A 22,937-nucleotide genomic window follows, 5' to 3' on the forward strand; every position below is an offset into this window, starting at 1 on the left:
GATGAAATGGGGTAGGTTTCAGGGCATCCCTTTAGACCAGTGGTCTTCAACCTTGGGCCTCCAGATGTTCTTGGACTTCAACTCCCAGAAATCCTGGCCAGAAGAGGTGATGGTGAAGGCTTCTGGGAGTTGTAGTCCAAGAACATCTGGAGGCCCAAGGTTGGGGACCACTGCTTTAGACAATAGATTGTGTGTTTGTGGAAACCCTGTTCTTGAGGACTTGGCTCATTATGTGCTTGATTGCCCCTTGTATATGGATATAAGAGAAAAATATTTACAGCCCATCTTAAAGAAAGTGGGATATAGATGCATCCCAGGGAAATTGAGCTGTTTATTGCAAACACCTAATTCACATACAATAACTAGAGGCTCAATACAGCTACAAGTAGAGCTAAGTATTTGGAAAATATTTGTGTAAATTGTGATAAAGATTTAAATGTACTGTATGAAGATAGCCACATGGAACATAATTTAAATGTTATGTTTAAGTTTTATCATTGAACTTTAGGAGGTTCTAATTAAAATTATTTAAATAAATAAAAATCATATTTACAGCCCCATTTTAAAGTATTAATACTAACATTATTTTAATTCATTGTATTTTTATTGATACCTATGGCATGATAGTACTGTTGCTCTAATGCAGCGTATTAATTTCTTTTAAAATTTGCAATGATCTGTTGATTATGCAATAAAGGATTTTACTTACTAGCATATATAACTGTCACTAGTGCGGTTTGCTTAAATGTGTGTGCGTGTTTTTTAATAGGTTCAGTTGGCTGAAAAGGACCGACAGATAAAAGATCTGGCATCCCATGTGGGAATCCTCACCAATGAGAAGGTACTAGTTTATTTTTCTTTTTTATTGATTTATACCCCACCTTTCAGCTCAGATATTGAATGGGAAATTGTGTTTGTTAATTCAACAAACCTCACAGTAAAAGGCATGCAAATAGAGTGTGATCTAAAAACAGTTCATTTACAGAAATGAAATCCATAAACTGTATAAACACCAGTGCAGAAGAAGCAGAACTCTTTGTAATTAGGGAAAATTTAGACTGCATCTTAAGAGGAATAGCAGTAGAATGAATAAAGCAAGTAGTGTTAAAAACAGAAAAGATTACTTAAACATGTTAAGCCTTGTGCAGCAATGAGGGATGAAGGTAATGCAATGATTTTTGGACATTTAAGATTTCCCCTGTCCATTAGTCACCAAGGCTTTATCCAGACCAAAGGAAACCTAAGCAAGCCTAGAAACCTTGTTTTGCCAGGGATGAAGGAAACAGAAAACTTTAAATCACCAATATACAGCCGTGGCTGTTGATATCATCAGACTTATGCAATATAACTTTAGCATTACTAGTGTGCAGTCTTAGGGTATTGGTGTCATCCAGGTGAAATGTAACTAAGGCATTCCAGCCACAGGGGATATCTTCGGAAAAAAGTATGCTTGGCACATTAGCCTCACTATTGCAAAAACACTCTTGGCTGCCATGGAAACCTGGACAGCCATCTTAGGTTTTAACAAGTTCATGTCAAGTTTGTGTTCCGTTGGACACCACTTAGAGTTGTTGCAGTGCAAATGAGTTCTGTTTAACCCTGCAATAGGAATTATGATTACAGAAGAAAACATCCTTTGGAAAACACTTATAGATTAGTTTGATTGACATGTTATTTTAGAACTACTTAGACGACACTAGCCTATGGGATATGTGAGAATATGGTGCATATGGTGGTTTGTGATATGCAGCTTGGTGTGCCAAGTGTGTTGCCTACTTTCAAATTGGGACTGTTTCATAGTCCGAATTAATGGTCCAAATCCTGTTGTTTGGCATAGTAAATCACACTATAGTAGGCAGAAATTTTCAGGGTTAATCCTCAAGTAGGACTGGAAAGGATTTCTTTCTGAATCTTTTGTATTGCTGCTGTATATTAGTTTGAACAGTATGTATTTATGTATTACTTGCCCTGATTTGTAAGCAATATGCAGAATCAAACCATAATAAAATATTTGTATAACTTTTAAAAGGGAAATTACATCACAAGGGTTAGAGGGAATTGCTACTGTGAGAAAGCTTGCAGGATTTGTGCAGCTTCTTCTGATTCAGATGTTACTAACAAAAAAGCTTAGTGGCATTAGTGTAATGATGATACTTCAGTTTAAATTCCCCAATGACTGTTCCTGACAGCTTTATACAAATGTTAAATAGCATCTGGGGACAATATAGTGCTATGTAGCAGCCTACATAGACTACCTATACTGCAATATAGTGCTATGTAGCATCCTATAAAGGGATGTGGTGGCGCTGTGGGCTAAAAACCACAGAAGCCTGTGCTGCAGGGGCAGAAGACCAGCAGTTGTAAGATCGAATCTACGCGACGGAGTGGGCTCCCGTCGCTTGTCCCAGTTCCCGCCAACCTAGCAGTTCGAAAGCATGCAAATGCAAGTACAGTGGTGCCTCGCTTAACGGGCGCCCCGTTTAATGATGAAATTGCATACCAACAAACTTTTTGCGATAGCTTTTGCGATCGCATTGCGATGTTTTAAATGGGGAAAAATCGCTTTGCGATGATCGGTACCCTGTTTCGCTTACTGATCATCGCAAAGCGATGATTTTTTAACAGCCGATTGGCGGTTCCAAAATGGCTGCCGGGTAAAAAAAATGGCCGCCTGCTGTTTTCTGGGACGGATTCCTTGCTTACCGGGCAGCGAAAATGGCCGCCATATGGAGGGTTTTCGCTTAAAGGTGAGTCTGAAGCCCATAGGAACACATTGAAGGGGTTTCAGTGCATTCCTGTGGGCTTTTTAATATTGCATAGCGACGAAATCGCTTTGCAGCGATTTTTGCTGCACCGATTATCGTCGCTATGCGCGGCACCACTGTAGATCAATAGGGACCACCTTGGTGGGAAGGTAACAGTGTTCTGGGTCTAAGTCGCACTGGCCTTGTGACCATGGAAGATTGTCTTCGGACAAAACACTGGCTCCATGGCTTGGAAACGGGGATGACCACCGCCCCCTAGAGTCGGACACGATGACAAAAATTGTCAAGGGGAACCTTTACCTTTACCTTAGCAGCCTACAGTCTGAACTCCAGGAACTTGATGAGCACTCCCCCAGGGTGCTTGCTGAACCTGACAGCGGGTATAGGACTGGGACCAGCAAAAAGCTGTGCTTCTGATACTATGTCTCATAGTATGTCTCACAGTATCTATAGAAGATTGTAACCATGAGAGGTGATAGCAGAAGTCTTTTAGCTGCTTGGGTCACTAGCCTCAATGTATCGGGGAGGGGGGGAAGGTGTGGCACCTTAAAGACATCATTGTGGCACCTTGTCTCATTGTGTTCCTGATAGGTAAATATGAAGATTTGAGGAAGAAGTATGTCAGTGCCTTAAAACAGAATGGATTTCCTCATCATAGTATGTTTCTTGTCATTTTAAAATCAGATTTGGGCCTGTACTCTGGTAATATATATATTTAATATTTCTTTAGAATCTTGGAAGGAGACCAGGAAGTAACACAGAAAGAATCACTGAAGGACAGACATCTCAGCAAGCATTATACTTTCTCAATCCAGTTCTCGGTTCTGAAGATGATCAACCAGTTCCAGCTGTGCCAAGTAGACTACCTATACTGCAGTATGGAAATCCCTATACAACCCAGGAAACTAGAGGTTGGATAATACTGTTTTCATCAAAAAAATTTTACTGGAAAAGTCTGTAGGGAGGTGTACAGTTGTATTGATCTAGATGTTTGCATCTGAAATCAGAAACTTAAGATCCTTGTTAAACACTAGGAGAAGATATATTTTAATAAGGGGAGCAGTCCAGTGTGTCTATTCTTCTTACTAAACTTCTGATTTAACATTTTTTGCGATACGGCATATTAATTGAAACAGAATTTTGGTATGTATAACTTAATCTCTTAATATGAGTGCAGATGGAGCAGATGGTGCTTTTTACCCTGATGAGATCCAGAGGCCACCTGCAAGAGCAGGCTCTTGGGAATTTGAAGACAATGTAGTGTGCAGCCAGCCGGCTCGCAACCTTAGTCGGCCTGATGGTTTAGAAGATCCAGAGGATAGCAATGTAAGTTAAAAATAAAAATAACAATTACATTTCTTATAAGTAAAATAAGATGACTTTATCTCACAGATATCATATACAGAAATCACAGAGATGAGCACAAACAACACTTCAGCAGTTTGGTGTGGCACCCACGCAGATGTTCTGCAGGTGCCATGCACTTCCTTCCCCCACCGCCTCTGTGTGCTTGCCCAGTTACTGGGTGCAGTGCACTTGCCTCCTCTGCTTTCGCTCTGTGCTCGCTCAGTCAGACAAGGAGGTGGGGCAGGGAAGCCTGTGCTGCTGGTGAGAGGATAATCATGTGCAGAAGGCAGAGGAGGGAAGCATGCTGCAGTTGGTGAGTGGGTGAGCATGCAGAGAAAGTGGGAGGGAAGCATGCTGCAGCTGATGAGTGGGTGAATATGCGTGGGGGAGGGTGGGGGAAGGAAGCATGCAGCATCTATACAAGGCACTACACCAAGCTGCAGTTCGTGTCCATCTCTACATCACATACAAAACATTTCCCCTGACAGCTACTATAAATCAGCTAGTTATAAGTCAAGTAGCAGGACATTCCAGTGATCAACTGTTCAAGGCATGAAGTTTACCTCCATTCCAGCTGGTGATTACAGTGACTTGTGAATCCTGTAGTAAATGTGCTCAGGAGCATTCATTTGCCCATGACTTTCAAATTTGTGTGTGGAAGTGGTTATCTGGGGTACAGTATGGACATTCAGACTCCAACAGAAAAGAATGTCGTGGATGTGTCATAGCAATGTTTTTGTATCAGTAATACCTGGGATCTAAATACTGATCTCTGAAGGTACTGTTTCACCATATAAATAACACAACACCTAAACAAAACACTGATGCATAGGTTTTTATCTTGATGTTTCAAAACATTCGCATTCTCAGCAGTAAAAAAGCTGATTTCTTGAAGGATTTAATATTTCAAGTGATTATAGCCCTGTGCCCATTTCATACGTAACAAATATGAAATGTTAAGGAATTTATAACATGGTAAGCAGTGCTGTTAACTGTGTGACATAATTTCTTTGCACCCTTTAACTTTAAGAAACAGTTTAATAAGAAACATTCCTTTATAGAGTCCTGTGCTCTTTACAGATATAGTGGTATCATGACCTGCTTCTCATTTAGTCTAGTTTGCCACATTTAATTGCCATTAACCTTTGCAGAAACTGATCAGTGTTCAGACAGGCATGATTTTAGCCCTGGTGCTCAGTACCAATAATGGAGAAAAATGTATCTCTTCCTCTTGCCTTTTGACCCTGAGTCCATTACTGTGAATAATTAGGGAAACTGTCAGAACTTTTGTGGCCTATTTAAGGTCTGGAATGTGAGCTTAGCACATTTGCCTACCTTTACTTCACATTTTGCATATTTAATATGACCATTCTTGGCACAGACATTACAGATGACAAGCCCTTCTCCTCTTTAGTCATCTGCAGCAGTTTAATTAGCAGAGTGTTCTTTCTAATCTATGTGTTTTGCCCTCTTGCAAACCCACGAGGAACAGAGCTAAAGTCTTGTGCTCATTTGCTGACACAGCTTCGATTTTGTAATGAGGTAAAAGGATCCTAATATGCTCAAATGGGAACCAACTTTGGGCAAGTGTGTGCCTGTTCTCAGAATATTTTTCTTGTCTTACATCAACTAGAAGTTTTAACATCTTACCATCCTACTTTTCTGCTTGTCAAATGAAAATCACTTAATTGTTCCCAGGGAAGGATGTTCATTGGAAGAAAAAGTATGCTAACTACCCTGCTTTAATACGTAGAAATATTTGGCAGGCAATCTGTACAGTTGAGCTGATTAAACTTAAAATGCCCCTTTAAAAGAAAGCAATCTAAGCAGTTTGTGGCAGGAGCCCTCTTGTTATAAGCACATCATCTTGCATAATAAGCTATCAAAAGAGATTAGATAAAGCTGCCAATTACTTCCATTCTGTTTAAATGTATGCATGAACAGAGTATGTGCAAGGTTCTATCTGAAGGTAAGTATTATCTGTAAAAGTGTATAGTCTGTCTTTTCTGAGTGCTGATGATGAAATAATCCAGTTCCTCATCTGAACTCTGCTTGTGTGTTTTGAAGCACTTTAGTCACACACACAGTCCCAATAGTACTCTCTATGTGATAGGGTAACAGATGTGTAATATAGACATAATTTATAGATGGTTTGCTCATAGGTGAGTGGTCAGGATCCTGTGTTGTTGTTGTTTAGTTAAGTCGTGTCCGACTCTTTGTGACCCCATGGACCAGAACACGCCAGACCCTCCTGTCTTCCACTGCCTCCTGGAGTTGGGTCAAAATGCAGTATTTTTCTTTGCAGCATCGGACTTTCCTTTCACTTCCATGCAAGTCCGCAGCTGAGCGTCCTTTCAGCTTTGGCCCAACCACTTCATTAGCTCTGGAGCTACTTGTACTTGTCCTCCGCTCTTCCTCAGTAGCATGCTGGACGCCTTCTGACCTGAGGGGTTCATCTTCCAGCCTCATATCTTTTAGCTTTTTGTTTCTGTCCATGGAGTTTTCTTGGCAAAGATACTGGAGTGGCTTGCCAGTTCTTGCTCCAGTTGGATCGTGTTTAGTCCGAACTCTCCACTATGACCTGTCCTTCTTGGGTGTCCCTGCATGGCATAGCCCATAGCTTCTCTGAATTACTCAAACCCGTTCACCACAACAAGGCAGCAATCCGTGAAGGTGCTGGATCCTGTAAATCAGGTGTAAAACCTGTGAATGAGTGCAGACTGAACTTGGGATAATGTATGAGGGCTTAGGTTGACAATGTGCAACATATAGACAGTTTTGTGTTTGTGTGTACCATCTCTAAAGATGTATCTGTGTTGTGATTTTATTTATTGATTGATTGATTTGATTTTTATAGCACCCATCTGGCTAAATCCACTCTGGGTGGTAAACAAAAAACATGAAAATCCAAGATGGTAAAGACGAGAGTAGGAGCTAAATACTACCTGACGGGAAGGGCTGCCAAAAGAACAAGGTCTTCAATTTACCGTATTTTTCACACCATAATACACACTTTTTCCCCACAAAATAGGGGGGGTGGAAAGTCCGTGCGTCTTATGGAGCGAAGAAAACAGATTATATTTTCCTGTTTATTTCTCCTAAAAATTGGTGCGTCTTATGGAAAGGTGCGTCTTATGGAGTGAAAAATACTCTTGAAAGCTCCCACGTGAGTCTCTGTGGGCAGTGTGTTCCAAAGGCTGATGCCAGATAGAAGTTGCTAATTCATGTTACCTATTGCCACATGTTTTGAAATGGCTCATCCTTTAAAAACTGTGCAAGTGAGGGTAAAGAAGAAAAAACTGATTTTTTTTACTGTATTGATCTGAAAAAAGATCAGAGTTGTTAACTACACCTCAGCCTTCTACCGATTAAATGTCTGCAGTGACTAGTCACTGTGAGAATTCCAGCAGAATGCTTTTTCCTATTATGCGGTTGCTGGTGCACTTGCTTTATTCATCAGAACTGCTGAATTTTGAATAAGTGCTGATACATTTTTAACATCTATCTTTGGTAGGGGATTTGCAAGTAGCATAGATTTTTCCTCTTTCATAGGCTTGTGGATTCCAGTTGCAGCTATTTACATGCTCTTAGCCCTCATTAAATGATACCCGCAGCTAGCAATGGTGATGAGCATAGCCATTCATATATGACAGTTTAGTTGATTGGCCTAATTGCAGGCTGTCTCGTGGCTCATGCACAGTGGCATAGTTGACTCAGTCAGATGCTTTGTCATTGTGGTTCCGAATCAGTGATTTCTTACCTTCTGCATATATTTTCCAATTGAGCTTAATTTCTGCAATTAAATACCGTATTTTTCGCTCCATAAGACGCACCTTTCCATAAGACTCACCAATTTTTTAGGAGAAGAAAACAGGAAAATATAATCTGTTTTCTTCGCTCCATAAGACGCACAGACTTTCCACCCCCCTGTTTTGCGGGAAAAAAGTGCGTCTTATGGTGCGAAAAATACGGTAAATTGAATTTCGGCTTAATCCAGCACTTTCTGTTTTATTTTACAGACATTTTAGTTGTAGGTGTTCTCTAGATTTTAACCAAACTCTGGGAGGCAGTGGAAGACAGGAGGGCCTGGCGTACTATGGTCTATCGAGTCACAAAGAGTCGGACATGACTTAACGACTAAACAACAAATTCTCTAGATGTTGGTACTTTGAGAGGTGTCCAATGAGAGATGTTTGAACCTAGTGCTACAGAAAAGGGATAATTATTGAAATCTAGGAAAAGCTGGAGCACCAGTTTGCTCTTCTTGGTTAGTCTATCCCACTGAATCTAGAACGTTTTGATGGTTTTTTTAAAAAAACTGTGATAAAAATTAGGAACTTTGTTTGCAGGATGATGAAGCAACTGCACCTTCTGCTCCTGATCCACCAAACGTCCACTTGCATGAACGTGGAGCTGGATTTTGTTTTGATTCCAGGTAGGAGAGCAAAAGCAACATCAAGAAGGTGGTAATGTCATGTCCTTTATTTTGAAATTCTAAGCTATTATGAAATAGTGCAGGGCTTAGCTATTGACCCAAAAGTCAAAAACTCAGTTGAGGTAGCCCAAGTTCTGTGCTAGGATTTCAAGCAACTTTAAATCACAACTTGTTTACCTGGAAGAAGTTAAATTCTCATTTATCATCATCTGGTGTTGCAGTAGCTATTAACAGTGTGTTGCCTTGTGCCGGAAGCCTATACTGAATACAGACTGCTACATTATTGCTGATTCAACTCCCTTCTCCCATATTTTACAGGTTTCACCACAATTCTTTTGGGTGTGTGGGGGTTTGCTCCAAAATGTGTCTAGAACCATTTAGTCAAGCAAATGTTTTGTTAGCTAACTATAGATGCGAACGTGAAAGAAATGCTATCTTTGCTAATATGATGCAGCAGAGAGGCCAAATTCCCCTCAGTGGGCCTGGTTAATGCACACCCTTTGAAGGACTTTGAGTCAGTCAGTCTCACTGATGGTTAGGGTCCATTGAGTGATGGCTAAATTGACATGTCATTGAGAAAAGGTTACAACCCCTTTTCTTTTTCTTAGTTGGGAGTTGTGTATATTGCAGTGCAGCAGAGGGAAAACATCTCAGATTTAAAAAATAAAAGATAATAGCTGAAATTGTGTTGCACAACTTTATATTGCACAGTGATGATTACAGTATCACCCAGCAACTTTACTCTTTATTTTGATTTAATTTTAAACTTCTTGTTATCCTCTTTCAGTTTGTGAGGCTCCCTGTGGATTCCTTTTCCCTGGAGAATGGTTTGGGAGCCTCAGGACCAATGGGGAGAAAATGGTCACCAGCTGTCCCACCAACAGTGATCCAGCAGCAATTTTCTGATACAAAAGGCTCCCCATCCCTGGCCTGAAACCCTCAGACATTTCCTCAGGGCAAAAGGAACCCTAGAGAGCCTCAGAACCTGAAAGGGGGTGGGGAGAAAATAGGAAGGATTAAATTAAATTAGAACAAAAAGTAATATCCCTGAGTGTAGACATCATTCAGTAATGTTTTCTTCTTCAGTCTTTTCCCAATACATGTGAAAATACTGAAGTATGTAAGAGAACAAGGGACTTAACTATATTAATGCTAAATATAGTTGGGATTCAATAATGTATAAAGGTGTTTAGTTCCTGATTGCAAACATTGGACTCGGAACTTTCAAGATTATCTCTGACTGCTGTCATACTTATTACATATTAGCAGAGACAGATCAGGCTGCAATTTGAATTCAACTGCTTTCTTCAAGGGTTGTTCCTTTTCTTTTTCTGTTTCAAGTTTTGTGCCCATCAAGAAATGTCCCCTTTGTGAAGTGAAGTTTCCTCCTAACTACGATCAGAGCAAGTTTGAAGAACATGTTGAAAGTCACTGGAAGGTGTGTCCAATGTGTTGTGAACAGTTTCCTCCTGACTATGACCAGCAAAACTTTGAAAGACATGTTCAAACACACTTCGATCAGAATGTTTTGAATTTTGACTAGATCTGGGCATCTTAATGCAGTTTAGCCTACAGAAAACTTTAATGAGCTCTGTAAGATGGGAAAATGCAGCTTTCTTAATTTGATGCAAACATGTTATTTATAGGCAGAGTGCTCTGCATTGCAGTTGATTCAAAGCAAACCTTTGGCCTGTTAGCAAAAATTGGGTTAGGCTTTGTTGTTGCAGCATATGCTGAAAGCTGTTATAATAGTTACCAAGATTTATGCCCTGGCTAACAAAATGCATAGAAACACAGGAAGTGCACAAACCTGTTCAGAAACCTTAGCATTCCAGATTGTGATAGTACCAAGTTTACCAAATGACATGATTTTGCTCTTGTTTGTGCTAACGTATGATTAGATACTGAAATTCTCATTCCATAATAAAATGAGATTTCTCAGAGTTGTGTGTATCTTTCATATCATTGTTGATTCTGAAAGCTACATAATTAATCCAACAAAAGTATAATTTTTACATCTATTTCAGAAATGTAGCTATGTTAGGATTACATGCTTGCAAAACATTCTTATGGTAATGCTCATTTTTACATACCTATTATTGCTTCTTGGAAATGTCATGTACACGAGTAATCTATTAAAAAATTCTGCAGTTAGAGCTATTAGAAAATTACTGCATAAAAATGGGCTTCTTTCATGCTCAGCAGATTTTTAACACGTTGTTAAAAATGAACCCCACTCCCCCTTTCTGGGTTCTTTAGCCAGTTGTGTTTATAGGGACTAAAGGTTTCTGGAATCTTCTGCATTCTACTTTGCACATGTTCCCCATTACATTTGTGGTGTATATCTAAAACACTATATTTTTAAAGAGTTGCTTAATCTTTAGTAAGCAGTTTGATCCTTTTGGAATAAAATTAATCACTTTTCATCTGTTGTACAATAGTCAAATTAAAGACAAAAACCAAATGTCTGTTGTGTGTTTTGTTATTTGCATGTGTTCTGCATGTGTTTCAAAATAGGGGCCGTGAACCTCCAAAGTAGCTTTTCTGAATCAGAGGGACAGTATCAATAGGTGGGGAAATAGGCAATGTACCCTTGTCATATGTATCTTTGCCTCTCACAATAGGACTTTTGGATCCAAGCCATTCTTGCCAACTTCAGTTTATTCCTATGGAGGCTATGTAATCCTTTGGTGCTACACTGATCTGTTTTTCTCACATGCAATAATCTCTATGAGTAACGAAAGTATTATAGTCATCCAATGTGATCTCTCCCTTAGCCACAGTTAGCCCTCATCCCCATGGTAAAAACCGTATTTTCTGTTGTTATGGCAGTATCAAGGGATTGAAGGTTGGGGTGGTTTTTTGAAAGGATGGAGGTTCTAACTCATAATTCACCAATAGTTCCTCAGGAGTTCTGGGAATTGCTGTCCACAGACCCACACCTACATTTCACTCACCTGGACCAGGGCGTCTGTCTCTGAACCTGCATGACTGTCTTAAGCATTGCTTCCTGTTGCTAACACACAAAAAAGAAGCTGTTGTGGTGCCTGGGCGTCATAATCTCACTGCCCTTTAGGCCTTCTAGAGACACTTGAAAAGAATTGCAGTGCCCAGGAAGCACCGCTGCTTGGTCCAATGGTTTGTTCCGCATTCCTTAAAAACAAACAAAAACCTGGATTCTTTTGGCAGGGGGATGTCTGATAGATTACATTGGCTCGGCCAAAGAAATTTTTTTTTGCTGGATTTTTCCTTTGTTTCAGCTATTTTTGTTTATAAAGAAAATGTAACTTGTTTACAGGAAAGGTATCAGTGTTGCAGTATGCCTGCATGTAGGGAGCTGTGTATATGTATTCTGCCACAGCCCATGACCCAATGGTGAGGGGAAACAAACATGTCATATTCCATTGGACAACGTGTAAGTGTGAAAGAGTAGGCCATACCTTGGTAGCCCTAGCTTCTCTCCTATTAAGGTAAGACATTTAGTGGTGGTGCATATTAACAGTAAACTCTGGCAAGGGCCAGAAGAAAGTATGATAATATATAAACCCACAGCCGTTACATGTGCACCAGGTTACTTTGAAAGAGTTTTAATTAGGTGGTTCTGAACCACACCGTTTTTTTTAAAATAGTCTTCAACAAATTTTTATTCATTTCAGTGTTCTGTTTACAAGGTTTAAAAAAGGATTACTGTCTTCTAGTTTCCTCATAATGCTATATAGTAGCAAGTTGGACTCTGCTTCTAGCTCAACAGAAGTGCATTGTGTTTACTTTAAAGTTATAGGCTAAATCCAGCAACCTCACTCATAAGACTGATAATGCCATCAGCTGCGTTGACTTTTCGGAAATAAAGCAATTCTGTTTCTTGCCCTGAAGGTCTTGAGGTTCCTATGGAATCCCTTTCATTGTCTAGATCTGCTGAAGGCTCAGAAACAGGAGGAGAAAGTCTTTAATTACTCCAAATCACTATTGATTTTACCATTAGTGGTTATTTCAGGAAGTTAAAGACTCCCCCCACTCCAGTCCTGTAGTCCCCCCCAATAGTTTCTCCACAGCATAAGGGATTCTATGGGAGTCTCATCACCTTTGGAGGGAATCGGAAATGTTTAGTTTATGAAAAAATTGCTGCAGCTGACAATGTCATCAGCCTTAGGTAATTTTGCAAAATAAGATTTCAGCCATAGACTCTGTATTTCAAATTCTGATGTTACAGATTACTGGTCTGACCTAGAGATCTTTGAAAGCCTGCCCTCCCAATGGTTGTCATCACTGTTAGCGCAAACCACTGTTAGATGCGAAATGCTCTTCAAAGGCTGCCAGTCTTGTTATGCTGAACATCTGATGTACTGCATCATCCACAGCATGTGCTTTATATAGTAGTTGAGAAGTGACATTAAGAAGCAGTATCCAGTTTTCTTTTGGGTCAGAGGCAATTTATTAAATTTGATTCAATTTACATTTATAAGCAGCTTTAATTGAAAGAAAATGTTGATGCACTTTGTGGTGTTCAGTTCTAAAACAAACCTCTTGTGGCTTCCCAACTTCATGAACTTTGTCCCCAACGAAATATAGGAAAATATAATTTAAAGCACATTTTCACAGACACAGTACAATACATTCACTATACACAGTATAACAAAATAGTCCCATTTTCCCTGTCTAATACTGTCACAATGACTAGGTAAATAGCAACTGGATTGTAATAGTGGAAAGAATTGACATGCAACAATACTTTGTTTAGTCTTATCTCGGTTTCTTGCATGGAGAGCAGGTTTATCAAGTTAGAATGTTTGCTTGGTAACAGCTTTGAGTACAAGCAATAGATTCTTATGTCTGGATCATCCTTATAGGTATATTATCACTTGTGCTACAAAAATGTATCTTTATGAAGGCGCATTTAGGGGGATTTGTTTAAAAGAGGCTTTATTTTAAATCTTCAACCCTCATTATGAGAGATTTAGCAGTTAAGAGCAATTTTTACCTAGTTAATGACTCTTTGCCCTCTCAGACTTTACATGTTCTAAACGAATAAGACTCACATTTCCCATATCATTTATATATAAGTACAAAATACACAGAAGAGGATTAATTGTAAAACTCAACTTTTTCTCATGAGAGAGACAACCTCCCAATTTTTATTAATGTAGCTTTTGCATACTAAAAATGTTAACCTTCACTAGCACTTACGTAAGGGGAGAATGCTGAAGGCTGGATAGCATAAAATAAACAAAGCATACAAGTATGGTCCAGACACAAGTAACTCTTGACAGCTCTGGTCTCAGGACTATCTTTGAGTACTTGCTTCAAGAAGCACTTCATTTCAGTAAGGCTCAAGATGTTTCATATTACAGAAAAAAATAATGCTAAACGTGGAATGCAACAGCCCACAGTAAATTATAAAATATATATTATATATACAAAAATCTGAAGGTTATTTTACCCAGGCTTCGTGCTCTGGAGAGGACGCTCCAGCTTCGCATATAGCGTCGAAGTCCTCCATACAGAGCACGTTACCATAGTCTCTCGAGACTGAAGGATGCCTATGAGGAAGGTACAATGTAAATGGAACTGAAACTTCCTTAACTAATAATGTACCTTCTTAAACCATGCCTAGATTATTTTTTATTTGCAACCACTGGTCAATACTAGTCCATACTAGTACAGTACTTGCAACTGTTGGCAACACAAAACCTTTAAATTGGTTGGCAATCAAGAACTACAAAGTGCTTTAAGATCTTCATCTAAAATGAAGATAATTTCTCCCTCTCAAAATTTGCACTTCATTTCCAAGTGACTTCTTAGTAGTAGATAGCAGGGAACAATAACATGGTCCTTGGGAATCTGGGCATTGACATCTATAGGACACATTCTGTACAGACAGAAGCAGGAATTCTAATACTAGAGTGGATTTACTAGTTTAAATGCAAAGATTTCCAGCATTTCAGGGAACTAAAAAGTTTGCAAGATAATATAAAATACAGCAAGCACACCTTTTAATGTATGTTATTTTGAGTATGAAAATACTTTTAGCATATGTTAAACATTCTCTTATTTATAACTCCAATACCTAAAACCTTGCTATCCCACAGATAACTCTATTATATAAGGCATATTAACCAGGTGGATAATGGGGGATTGTTTTGGTTTTGCAAGCACATGGGAATTGATGTGTTGAATCTCTTCAATCACATTACAATCTTGTTGCAGTGCCAAGCTTTCCTCCCCTTCTCTGTTCTTGTTTAACACTGCAGAACTAAATATACACCATCCCCTAATTTTTCTTTCTGGGGAAAAAATTCTTTAAAAAAACACCTGTAGCTTTTAGCACCTTTATATCAAAGTAATGTATATGGGCATGATGATTACATGTGCAAATGTACAAAATTGTTAACTCTACAAAGATACATCATTCCAAAATTACAGAAAAAATTGTAAAGCATGCATTTAAATTCTTTCAAGGGTTGCTCAGTGCTTCCCCAGAGAAGGTGGCTGTCTTCAAATCAGCAGCTGCTGGTGAGGATCCCTTGGCACGTTTGTGACCAGCATGTTATTGCTGCATCTTCCTGATAATCTCAGCAGACACGGGTGGGTGAAAATTGATTGTATGGTGCCGCAGACCCTGAGCTGTTTTGTAACTCTTCCCACAACGGCATTTGAACGGCTTCCGCACACGTATCTGTGTTCTGTGGCCATTTTTGGCATGGTATTTTATACCATTCACATTCTGTGGGGGAAGCAGGATAGACTTCAGCTGTTATATATCAAGAGGTTTGGCAGGAACTCTTTGATTTTTCACAGTGTGAGTGTAGTTACGACTAGTTATTAACCATTTAAGGAAGAGATCTCGGGCTACAAACCTAAACATAGGACAGCTTGAAATTCTAACGTTTAGAAATGGCAGAGACATGTGGGATGTATGGCCAAAGGTTCATGCAAGCATCTTCATCTCTAGTCAGAAATGCCACCAAATATTACAGCAAATGAAAAGTCTCTGTAAAGGGGAAAGAGATTGCTCCTTTATCTCTCAACACTGAATTGTATGTTTCAGTAAAGTACTTCCATTTCTGCTGTCAATCAGTACAGTGGTGCCTCACTAATCCGTTCGACTGAAATCGCTGTTTAGCGAAATCATTGTCTAGCGAAAAGCATTTCCCCATTGGAATGCATTGAAACCTGTTTATTAAGTTCCAATGGAGAAGAATCGTCATTGTCTAGCGAAGATGGGTCATAGGAAAGCCGCTTTGAGAACTGCCATCTTAAATCGCTGTTTAAATCGCTGTCTTGTGAAGCTTAGGTCCCGAAAACACCTGTTTTGCGAGCGCGGAGGGAGCTGTCAAAATCATTGTCTAGCGAAAATCGGTTTGCGAAGCAGGGACCAAACATTGTCCAGCAAAATTCCCCTACAGGAATCACTGTTTTGCGAATCACTATAGGGATTGCAAAAAGTAAATAGCGAAAAAACTGTCATGCGGGGTAACTGTCTAGCAAGGCACCACTGTATAACTTAGAAGTAGCCAACTGTGGCAGTGACTCCCATCAGCTCTATCCAGCACAGCCAATTGTGAAGGATTCTGGGAACTGCAGTCCAGCAACATAAATAAACATCTGAATGGCTTTATGCTTATCATGCCAGTATGTCTGGTGGTCAAAGTGCTGGACTACAAATGGAAACAAATACTGTAGAGTCAGGTTCCCATTCAGTCAAGATGCACAGTAAGGACACTATGTCTTGGCCTATCTTGCTTGATAGCACCCGAAGGACGAGAGAGAGAGAGAGAGAGAGAGAGAGAAAACAAAAGTTATCTATGCTCCCTTCCAGATTTTCTGAGAAAGTGAGTTCTCAGTGCAGTGTCTCTCAGGAGAAGGAGCAATCTTGAGGAAATGCTAAGAAAGAGTAACAAATATAGGCATGGCCTCAGGTTCTGCAAGAAATTCTAGTATACTACAGTATATCCGCATGTTGGATTTTATACTCCTATAATCTATTACCATTGCTGTGCTGGCTGTGGATGGTAGAAGTCACAATCCACACCTCTGGATGGTGCCAAGTTGGAAGAGACTATGGCTTTTGTGGCACCATGGCATTTAGGGAAAAAGAAGATACCTACTTTCAAAGATGCCAAGTTGTTTCATTCCGGGAAAAACTTACCTTATATCGTTTTTTACAGCCAGGGACCGGACAAGCAAAAGGTTTTTCATCTCCACCATTCATACACATGGAGCTAAGGATCGCTTCAGAGCTGATGGCACTTTCTGTAGTCCAGGACTCATCGCTATCTGAATCCTCATAGTCCACTTCCTCCTCATCATATTCACTACCTGACAGTAGTCAAAACAAACAAAAATAAACTAGTAAAGTATCACAGCACATCTCATTTATCAGTATCTTGCCATCACCACCAATCGCTCGCTCATCTACTTCCATTTTAAATATGTTTCTCAAATAGGGGTATTTCTCATTATAAAAAGGTTTCTCATGAAAGCTGGGACTTCCTATAGTTTGTAATGCTTCCTTTGTTAAACAACTGCTACTAATATATTATGTAAGCACTTCGCTATAGCTTCATTCTAAACATTGATTTTAAAGAGCTATTTTTATTGTTGGACAAGGAGGAAAAGAACGGAGCAGGGTCGAATGGAATCTTTCTCCCCCTTTCCCAGTGTGTCAAAACCAAAGCAGATTTTTAAGGTTTTTCCTTTACATAGTAAAAACACTTAAAGGGCATAATTCTCTTGATCATAAACAGTGTAAAATAATATGTTGACAAGTCTTAATACATTTACTAGCCCTCTGGAATTAATAGGAATTATAGCACAACATTAATAAGAATTATATTGTAGCAATTACAGCTGTGAAATTCATTCCCCCAGGTGTGAGGATAAATGGCATTGTGTGCTACCCTGCTACAGTATTATGTTCCAGATAAACTGCAGCAGTCATTTTCAGGACCACGTGGCAAGCTTTTTAATTTTATTTTTTAAAGTTGCAATAAATATTAATAAGACGCTGTGTGAGGTGCACATTAAGAGGAGACCAAGAGTAACTGAGAAGGCAGACTTTCAGTAGCCACAGTAAGGATATGTAACAAGCAGCCGTAAAAAAGCAGGAGGGAGTATAAGGGAAATGGGGACTAGGCTTGTCCTCATTTTGGCAAAGACTCATGTTGATATTGCAGGACGCTGCTGGTCCTGGCCAAGTCAGGCATTTTGTTCTGCCTTCAGATCATTCACTCATTTCAAATCGGAACCAATAATCAAACGATTAATCTGCTGCATGTTCTTTGCTCAGGCGTCCCCTTCTAAGCCAGTCAGCAGTTGTGGTCCATTGTGGCCATAAACAGTAGCTCCCCGCAAACCATCGTTTGTAAATCCAGAGACCCATTTTCTCTTCTCCCTTGGAAGCAATACTGCCCTCCCTTTGCCAGTTTAACCATAAGTCACATACACACAGGCAGCCTCTTAAATAAGTTTGCCAGTCCACTTGAAACCACCATTTTAAATTCTGAGAAACGGGGTTAACACTGGTGTACCAGGCAGCACCTCCATGTGGTGGCTTTTTTCCGTTTTACCAGAAGCCTCTGATATACATACAGTATGTTGCTTCGCTTTAGTTGGCCTGGTTTTCCTTCATTTGTAATTACTGGGAAAACTCTTGTAGTCAGGTGACCTAAAGGATTGGATCCAGATGTAGTTACATCCCACTGAGGTGCTAGAAGTAGCATTTCCTCCTCATCACTGCCTCTCTCGGGGACAGTACTACCTGTGCCACAGCCTCTTCCACACAGTAGGGTCCTCCACCCCCTCTGTATAGCACTGGGTGGGGCTACTGCAGTTGCTTTGAGGAGCAGAGGTTGGGGACATCCTCCTCCCAAGTGCCCAGTTCACAGTTCTAAATTCATATCTCTAGCTCAGAAATGTGCAGATCTCTTAAGTGCAGTCTTCCGAAATTCTTTGTTCTTCTAACACCAAACTCAGTCCAGCTTGGCTCCATATCACAATGGCATGGAATATACCTCACAAATGCATATAAGCTGTCTGGGGAAACAATCTTCCCATTTGAAGTGGTGCTTCTCAGTTTAAGCAACTGTTCTCATTTGAGGGAGCTACAAATGGTGTTGGACTTTAGTGCCCACAATTTCTGACTATTGGCCAAGTCATCCAGAGCTACCGAGAGTTGAAATTCAACAACACACACTGCAATTTTGAAAACATGCACATTTGAAACCATAAATTACATTCAGATCTGGGAGATGTGACTTGGCAAATAGCTTATTAAAATGTACAGTGGTGCCTCGCATAACGTTTGCTTCGTTTAACGTTTTTTTCGCTTAACGTTTATTTTTTCAGAGTCAGATTGTGCTTCGTATAACGTTTTTCCCTATGGGCGATTTTCACATAGCGATTTTGGGACCATGCTTCGCTTAACGTTTTTTTTTTTAGGTCCCCTGCTTCACTTAACGATGTTCATTTTTTCAATTACAAAAGTGTCTTAACATGTTGGAAAATGGTTTTAAATGCTTGGAATCGTTAGTGCACCTTCTAAAATGTGTGCATACTTAATTTGGCGTTGATCTGACTTTTCGTTAATTTTTTGTGAATTTTTTTCTCCCCCATAGGAAACAATGGAGCTGTCAGATTTTGACAGCTGTCAAAAGTTGGGGGGAAAAAATTCACCATAAATTAACGAAAAGTCAGATCAAAGCCAAATTAACTTTTGCATCTGTTTTAGAGGGTGCAGAAGCTAATCCAAGCATTTAAAACCATTTTTGACCCTTTTATGACACACTTAAATTTGCAAAAATTGACTTTGCAAAGCCATTGAAATGTATTGAGTCAGCTTCAATACATTCCAATGGAGGAAACATTGTATCGTTTAACAATGTTTCCTATGGGTTTTTTTGCTTAAGGATGCCAATCCGTGCCTATTGGAACGGATTAACCGGTTTCCAATGCATTCCTATGGGAAATGGTGTTTCACATAAAGTTTTTTTCGCATAAGGTTTTTTTTTTTGGAACCAATTAAAAACGTTATGCGAGGCACCACTGTACAACCAATTTCACAACCATCCTGACCCAGCATAATGCTTTTGACTGCAGTGGGGTCTCGACTTACGAACGGCTCGACATACGAACGTTTCGACTTACGAATCGCTCTCATAGGAATATATGGACTCGACTTACGAACTTAGATTCGAGTTACGAACTCTTTTTTCCCCCCTTTTTTAAAAGCTAAGTCATTTTAGGTTAAAAGGAAAAAAGAAAAAATATCCCCCTCTAGTGGCAGAAGGCGGAATATCAGCTTCCCATTAGTTTCTATGGACGAAAACAGCAGATACGGATTAAATGGTTTTCAATGCATTCCTATGGGAAATGCAAATTTGACTTAAGAACTTTTCGACCTGAGAACTGCCTTCCAATACGGATTAAGTTCTTAAGTCGAGACCCCACTGTATGTCTAAATTGGTATGGGTACCAGGAAGCAGGTGAAGCCTTGTTTTAATGGGCTTGCATCCCAGGAACAGATTAGGAATTCAGGCATGAAAGACAACATAGGGTGTACTTCAAAGACATACAGCTCCTAACAAGATATTGGAAACTTGTAATTTGGTTTGGAGCGTTTTGGAATGCTCATCACTTGGAACACTGTCAGATAGACATCAAGAGGTAAACAACACTGTAAGAATAATAATGGCCATTGCTATTTAATAGGATCAATTATGTTCATGTGATTTCACACCTCTTTAGGTTCTGCATACCAAAATACACCCGAAGTTATATAGCCCCCTCTTCTTTACAAAGATGGAGTAGATACCAGGGAACAAGAACAGGATCAGGGGAAGTTGGTCTTAGGGAATCTGGGCATTAACATCTATTAACACATCCTGTAAAGACAGAAGCAAGAATTCTAAGGCTAGAGTGGACTTTAACTGCCAAGATTTCCAGCATTTCAGAGAACTAAAAGGTTTGCAAGATTATTTATTTAAAATATTTTTATTTTGCTTTCTTAAAATAATATAAATATAGCAAGTACACCTTTTAATGAATGCTATTTGTAGTATGAAAATACTTTTAGCATATGTTAAACATTCTTTTATTTCTAACCCCAATACCTAAAACCTTGCTATCTCATGGATACTTCTATTATATATGGCAGGGGTCTCCAAAGTATGGCCCGTGGGCCACATCCTGCCTGGCTGGCTTTTTTATCCAGCCTGTCCGTGCATGCATGGATGTGTGTGTGCATGTGGGTGGAAGTGTGTGTGGGCAGGTGCATGGGTGGGAGTGCAGGTGGGTGTGTGGAAGCACATGTGTGTGTATGCATGTGTTTTCCTTCCGCACTTGAAAATATCAAAAATATATTATGTGGCCCTCTGTGTGAAAAGTTTGGAGATCCCTGATATAAGGCATATTAACAAGGTGGATAATGGAGGATTGTTTTGGTTTTGAAAGCACATGGGAACTTTTGTGTTGGATCTAGAGTTGGACTATTTGCATTCATAGTCTCGGAAATATGAATACGAGTATGAGCACTGCAGGTGCCACGGATATCCAGCATCTCTCCCCCAAACCGGCTGGTCCACTCACTGGCTGCCATGCAGCACGTGCAGCCATGCATCATTGCACCAACTGTAGAAGCAGCCTGGCCAGCGCTTCCCTACCTCCCCAGGCAGCTGGCCACTCTGGTTGAGGAGCTGGGATGAAGAGTCTCCCCACTCAGTTGTTGAGCAGTTTGCTGTGTGGAGAAGTGCTGGCTGGGCTACTTCCACAATTGGCATGATGATGCAGATGAAGACTGTGTGCGCTGCACAGCAACTGGTGAGTGGACTGGTTGGTTCTGAGGGAGGGGTGCCAATACAAATAGTCCAACTTTAGCTGGATTTGTTCCATCACATTGCAGTCTTGTTGCAGTGTCAAGTTTTCCTCCCCTTCTCCATTCTTGTTTAACCTAGCTCTTCTTTCTGGGGGGAAATATTTTTTTTAAACACCTGTAGGTTTTAGACCTTTATATCAAAGTAATATATATGGGCATGATGACTACATGCCAAAATGTACAAAATTGTTCACTCTACAAAGATACAACAATCCAAAATTACAGAAAAACTGTTAAGGACATGGAAAGTCGTAATAGTTTAGCCATCACTCACTGTGTTCTGTTACTGAACTGTGCATTCAACCGTCCTGTCCTTAGCTGAATGAACTTGCAATTCTTTATATAACCCACAGAATAGATGGCTGAACCAAACAGAATCCTATGGGCCATGGGTAAGCTAGGGCTTATCCCGGGGGGAGTGAGGGGAGCTATGTGGCCTGGGCCTTGCAATCACAGAGGGTCTCAAATCTTAAACACAGCACAATTTTTACGACCCTGTTTTCGCATTTCTTCATGCTTTTATGTTTTTAATGGTCCGTACTCAAAACTAAAACGGCAAGAGTCCTGGTATAAGCAACTTATTGTATTTCCATTGTGTGCATTTACGTTGGTTGAACTAATCATCTTTCTTCAATGAAGTGTTTTAATTAAAACATGTTCCGGGAGGGATAGGATTTTTCCACTAAAGGCAGGCAGTAAGTTATTGTATCAGGTGTACAAATAAATGTAGATCTCCCAGCTAGTACTTTGGTTGAGATGCCCAGCTGTGGCACGCTAAAGGGGAAGTTTATTTTTGTCAAAATATACATTTTTGGTCTCTGCTGTTTTTATAATAATGAAAGAGGAAATGAACATGAAAAAAAATAAACACCTAAGTGCCAAGTCAAACTCAACACTGTCTGAATCAGACTTTTTAAAGACCTATACAAGAAAGGGGGGGGGGAGACTTGCCTGCTGGCATTATGATGCACTTTCCCTAGAGACGCCTATATGGCCTGTAAGCAGAGTCACTTGTTGTTGGAATACAACATATCAATGGCCACAATCACTTCTTCTAATGCTCACATGGGATCCAAACCAAGCAGGCTTCAAACACATTTCAGCTCAGGAAAATTACACATGTATTTCTCAAAATTAAATGTCTTACATTTTGGTGAGAGAAGAGGTATGTTGATACGAAAGCACAACTTCTAGAAGGTGTTATTATAAATATATGCTTGCTGGCCACTATTCAAAAGCTACTGTACCTGTCAAATGAAATATTTAGCTCCACAGCTTCCTTTAAAGAGATGGCACACATCTCAAACTGGTTTTTGAAACTCCTCTTTCAGGTTCAGGTTCAAATGCAGGAGGAAGTAAGCTATCTAAGGGAAATAAATCTGAAGTCCAATAACTAAACCAATGCATCTGTGGTGCTCAGAACTAGTTTCAAGGTTCTATAGCTTCTGGCCATCATTTGAAAAGCAGTGCAAGTTATATAACTGGCTACAAGAAACTCAGCTAATCAGACCACACATACAGT

At 39.8% G+C, this 22,937-nt stretch overlaps 2 protein-coding genes across 9 annotated transcripts in view; one reads left to right on the forward strand and one right to left on the reverse strand.

Moving 5' to 3' along the window:
- Window positions 1–11,011, forward strand: part of TAX1BP1 (Tax1 binding protein 1) — a 64,916-nt gene extending 53,905 nt beyond the window's left edge. For all 7 annotated transcript variants that reach the window (XM_073003328.2, XM_078377235.1, XM_020780560.3 and 4 more), the window contains 5 exons: window positions 770–841; window positions 3,496–3,676; window positions 3,943–4,091; window positions 8,462–8,547; window positions 9,889–11,011. In XM_073003328.2, the coding sequence (XP_072859429.1) occupies window positions 770–841; window positions 3,496–3,676; window positions 3,943–4,091; window positions 8,462–8,547; window positions 9,889–10,090 (690 nt within the window). In that variant the 3' untranslated portion in view covers window positions 10,091–11,011. The remainder of the gene's footprint in view (window positions 1–769; window positions 842–3,495; window positions 3,677–3,942; window positions 4,092–8,461; window positions 8,548–9,888) is intronic.
- Window positions 11,012–12,955: 1,944 nt separating this feature from the next.
- The window catches only part of JAZF1 (JAZF zinc finger 1), a 165,392-nt gene continuing 155,410 nt past the window's right edge, over window positions 12,956–22,937 (reverse strand). For both annotated transcript variants that reach the window (XM_073003329.2, XM_078377238.1), the window contains exons 4-5: window positions 16,694–16,863; window positions 12,956–15,268 (exon numbers count right to left, since the gene is read on the reverse strand). In XM_073003329.2, coding sequence (XP_072859430.1) covers window positions 15,092–15,268; window positions 16,694–16,863 — 347 coding nt within the window. In that variant the 3' untranslated portion in view covers window positions 12,956–15,091. The remainder of the gene's footprint in view (window positions 15,269–16,693; window positions 16,864–22,937) is intronic.

The sequence above is a fragment of the Pogona vitticeps genome, chromosome 6 (genome assembly GCF_051106095.1).
Source record: "Pogona vitticeps strain Pit_001003342236 chromosome 6, PviZW2.1, whole genome shotgun sequence".
In the NCBI taxonomy this organism is placed as follows: Eukaryota; Metazoa; Chordata; class Lepidosauria; order Squamata; family Agamidae; genus Pogona; species Pogona vitticeps.